At 30.8% G+C, this 4,303-nt stretch overlaps 1 protein-coding gene across 1 annotated transcript in view; it reads right to left on the bottom strand.

Annotated features, from left to right (window-relative positions):
- Window positions 1-363: 363 nt before the first annotated feature.
- The window catches only part of LOC106466187 (cysteine-rich venom protein LEI1-like), an 8,666-nt gene continuing 4,726 nt past the window's right edge, over window positions 364-4,303 (bottom strand). Inside the window, exons 6-8 of the mRNA XM_013926429.2 lie at window positions 3,307-3,410; window positions 2,999-3,090; window positions 364-2,210 (exon numbers count right to left, since the gene is read on the bottom strand). Coding sequence (XP_013781883.1) covers window positions 2,065-2,210; window positions 2,999-3,090; window positions 3,307-3,410 — 342 coding nt within the window. The 3' untranslated portion in view covers window positions 364-2,064. The remainder of the gene's footprint in view (window positions 2,211-2,998; window positions 3,091-3,306; window positions 3,411-4,303) is intronic.

Genomic DNA, 4,303 nt, shown 5'->3' with positions numbered 1-4,303 from the left:
ACAAGATAGTAAAGATTACCAACCAGAACTAATAGAGTATAATCGAAGTTGTGACATCCACGAGTGATGATTAACTGAAAGATATTCAGGATTAAAAATACGAATTTGAAGTGTGGGACAGTTGTTATTTATTTATTTGCGATAACGAGACGTGAACCTTGGAAGTTCAGATCCACAGCCCAGCACGGGTCACGCTCCATCCTCAGAAGTAATCCAACGTTCTGTAGGAATCGAGTCCTAGCCTCGTCTCAAAATTCCAGAAAATAATTTACCTAGTTAAGACTTCCACATTCGACACAGGAGAACAACTTAAAGTTCTGATATATTTTTTTTTTAATGTCTAACTAAGAACAATCAAACAAATCTCTTCGAAAACATTTATTTATAAAATATATGGTGGTAAAACATCACATGTGGATCATTATAATAAACTGGGTTAAAAATGCACATACAACAATAACCTTTCTGGCTGCAAGGTGGCAATACTTGCGACTTTTCAACCAATCAGGTGAAAACTTAACTGTATAATAAAACATAATCAGTAACTTTCATATAAAAAAAAACCCAAAAAACGTGTTTATGTAACACAGTAAAATCAGAAGGTCTTAGTTATAAAAAAAATACTCAAAACAATCATGAAATACATTATCCATTTTAGTGGTCTGTAGACTAGAAGCGATGCGGTACAAATGGGTGAAGGAGAACTTATCATGAAGAATTATTTTACTGATTAAATTACTCAGCTACAGATACACTATGACTTAAGAAGGAGTTCCCGTGTTATAGTGATAAAAATTAATAATAGTATCAAAATGTTACTTAAAAAGTTGTCAACATGTTATAATGATGAACAATTAATAGTAATACAAAACGTTTCTTAAAGAAGACACTAACGTGTTATTGTGATGAAAATTAGCAGTAATGACAGAAAATTACTTGAAAAAGGCGTTACCACAAGAAAAAGTGACAAAAAAAATAACAGTAACGACAAAATCTTAGTTTCAGTTGTTAACATCTTATAGTGGTGAAAAATTAATAGTAGTACAAAGCGTTAAAGGTTTTAACATTTTGTATCGATGAACAATTAATAGTACTAACAAATCGTTACTTGAACTTGTTAACATGTTATAGTGATAAAAGATTAACAGTAACGACAAAAATTACTTAAAAGTTGTTAACATATAATGGTGATGAAAAATTACTAGTAATGTAAAATGTTACTTAAAGAAGACATAACATTTTATTGTGATGAACAATTAATAGCAGCGACAGAAAGTTACTTGAAGGCGTAAAATGTTACAGTATTTGAAAATAAATAGTTACGACAAACATTTTCTTAAAAGTGTTAACATGCTACAGTGATGAAAAATTAATAGTAGAAACAACAGCAAATTGTTAATTGTAGTGACAAGAGGTTTTAAGATGATGAAATATTAATAGACAAAATAAATTATTTATAAGGATAAAAGTGATGAAAACAATAATGTAAGCGAGCAGTATGTTTTCTAATAATGAATATATTTTCTAATAAATCTTATATTAGAATTTAAATCTGTAATTTCTTTAAAAGGATAATTTGATGTTTTTAACAATTGACGTTTTGTAAATAAATTTGTTGTTACTGAAGTTAACTGATATTAAACTTTAGACAGCAAAGATCGTCTTAAAAAAACCAGAAAATGTAAATGTCGTCAAAACAACTAAGAGAACCTCAATACTTAAAACTACAAGTATAGGTAAAGTTTTGATTACAGCATGAGTAAATTAAATTTAACAATTTTACACTTGTGATATCGACAATTTACCATTTAAATTCAAGATCGAATTTATGTTGTATATCTTATTTGTTTTTTTTTCAAGGTTAAAGATTTTACAATAGTTGACGAGTTGATCGCACCTTGGTTACTGACGTCTAATTTGGAGACAACAAAATTCCATCAGTCCTTTAATTTGTTTCAGATCTCATTCCATTTTTTAAATACTTATTCTATTCTAAATATGTTTTTCATGTTTGGCTCGTGGCTGTCGAAAAAATACACCATAAAACACTGTAGTTATGATACTTTAACGAATCATTGTTTGGTCGCACAAACAAGTGGCTTTACACGCATGATGGCGCTCTCGTCGAGGATCACCACACAACCATTGATGCCAGGTAGAGTTGATTTCATAGCAGTTCATCCACAGGTCAGCGTATTCACACCCATTTGCTTAGACAGAGAAATAACACCAGTCATTAAAAAATAACATATCTGATATTTTTTTTATAAAAATCATGTTAGAACATATAAATTATTTTAATACTGGTTAATTAACAAAACTTAATATTCTGAACAGAAGATAGATATAGAAAACACTGGAAATGAAACTCTTTTTTAATGTTCTGAAACAAAAAAATAAACTAAACAGCTCAATCTACTGGATGCTGTCTTGAGAAGGAGATCTATACTGAACAACAGCGTACACCACTTGGCATATTCGCAGCGGTGCTGCCACCTGTTTGTAGCAGTGTTGCTGTTGTAGGTAATTTAACATATACACTGATGCTTCAGATTGTCATTGATGACACGGTGGATGTGCTATGTTTTGATCCCAAATTAATCTTTCGTAGGTATCAAGTAATGCGAACAAATTGAAAGAAGATGTTTGTAGATTCTACTTTCAATAATACAAGGAATACAAATGAAACTTGGATTAAAAAACAACAACAACAAATCTGAGGAAGTACACATACGTATGTATATATATATATATATATGTGAGATGCTTCACCTTTAACTTGTATAAGGAAAATATAACTAAAATTCTGACAACAATGTGTACTTATCGCACTCACTTGTATAAGGAAAACGGAATTGAAATTCTGACAACAATGTGTACTTACAGTACTCACTTGTATAAGGAAAACAAAATTGAAATTCTGACAACAATGTGTACTTACAGCACTCACTTGTATAAGGAAAACAGAATTGAAATTCTGACACCGATGTGTACTTACTGCAGAGCTTCTTGTATTTGCACTGTCCTGGACAATTTCCACACGGTTCACCACGAGTGTAAGGAGTGTCAAATTTATCAGGATGGTTACCTCTACAGAAAAAACAACAACAAAAAAAAACCGTCTTTACTGAAATTCCTTTATATTATTAAAGTATTTTTACACTGTCAAATCATTCTCAAATATAGAAAGCTTTTTTTAAGAAATTAAAACTTAACTCTAAAGCATCTCTCATTAACCTGATATATCGATTGAATCAAATTAATCACGATTGTGAATATCGATAAGAAATAAAAACTAATATATACATTGGACAGTAGTTACAAACGTAGTTGTAATACGGCTGTTTCACTTTGTCAGGTCCACAGTAATGAAATCCACAGCCTATCTTGTGGGAACTGTACCACACCATCTACAGAGAAAGATATGCTGTTACAAACTATAAAAATACAATTTCAATATCAATAAAAAGTAGTAAGAATAAGTCTTTAAAAGAAAATAAATAATTTTAAACAACAGAATTTTTGTCAGACTAGAAATATTTCAGTAGTTTATTGTGTCGATTAATGATTTTTTTTTTTACAAAAAAAAACAACACTGTATAGGCACACACACACTCATGTATACATTACATGTATATAAAGAACTAACTGGAAGAAATGCACTAGCTTTTGTATACTGTAACGGGGTGCTAATCTTGGTGTGTTAAAAGAACCAGATATCTAATTGTTTCTATATAATTAGATTTAAAAATTCTGTAGCGAGAAATACACTCGAGAAAAAACCTGTTGAAAATTCAGGAATACACAAACATTCAGACTGATGAGAGACGTTTAGAAACATACATAATGCTATCTGTCTGAAAGCTAAGGATTACAATACCGTTTTGTATACATATATATTAGTGTGTGTGTGTGTTAAACGACTATCACAGTATGTTGTACGAACTACCATCACTTTTATATAACGGTCTATTTGGCTTAGAACTTTGAAGGATATACCTACCTGTGTAATGAACTACAAGACTAAGTACTTTGAAGGATATACCTACCTGTGTAATGAACTACAAGACTAAGTACTTTGAAGGATATACCTACCTGTGTAATGAACTACAAGACTAGGTATTTTGAAGGATCTACCTACCTGTGTAATGAACTACAAGACTAAGTACTTTGAAGGATCTACCTACCTGTGTAATGAACTACAAAACTAAGTACTTTGAAGGATCTACCTACCTGTGTAATGACCTACAAGACTAAGTACTTTGAAGGATCTACCTACCTGTGTAATGACCTACAAGACTAA

This window comes from Limulus polyphemus, unplaced genomic scaffold (assembly GCF_000517525.1).
Source record: "Limulus polyphemus unplaced genomic scaffold, Limulus_polyphemus-2.1.2 Scaffold2181, whole genome shotgun sequence".
Classification (NCBI taxonomy): domain Eukaryota; kingdom Metazoa; phylum Arthropoda; class Merostomata; order Xiphosura; family Limulidae; genus Limulus; species Limulus polyphemus.
This window is presented reverse-complemented; position numbering and strand designations above follow the sequence as displayed.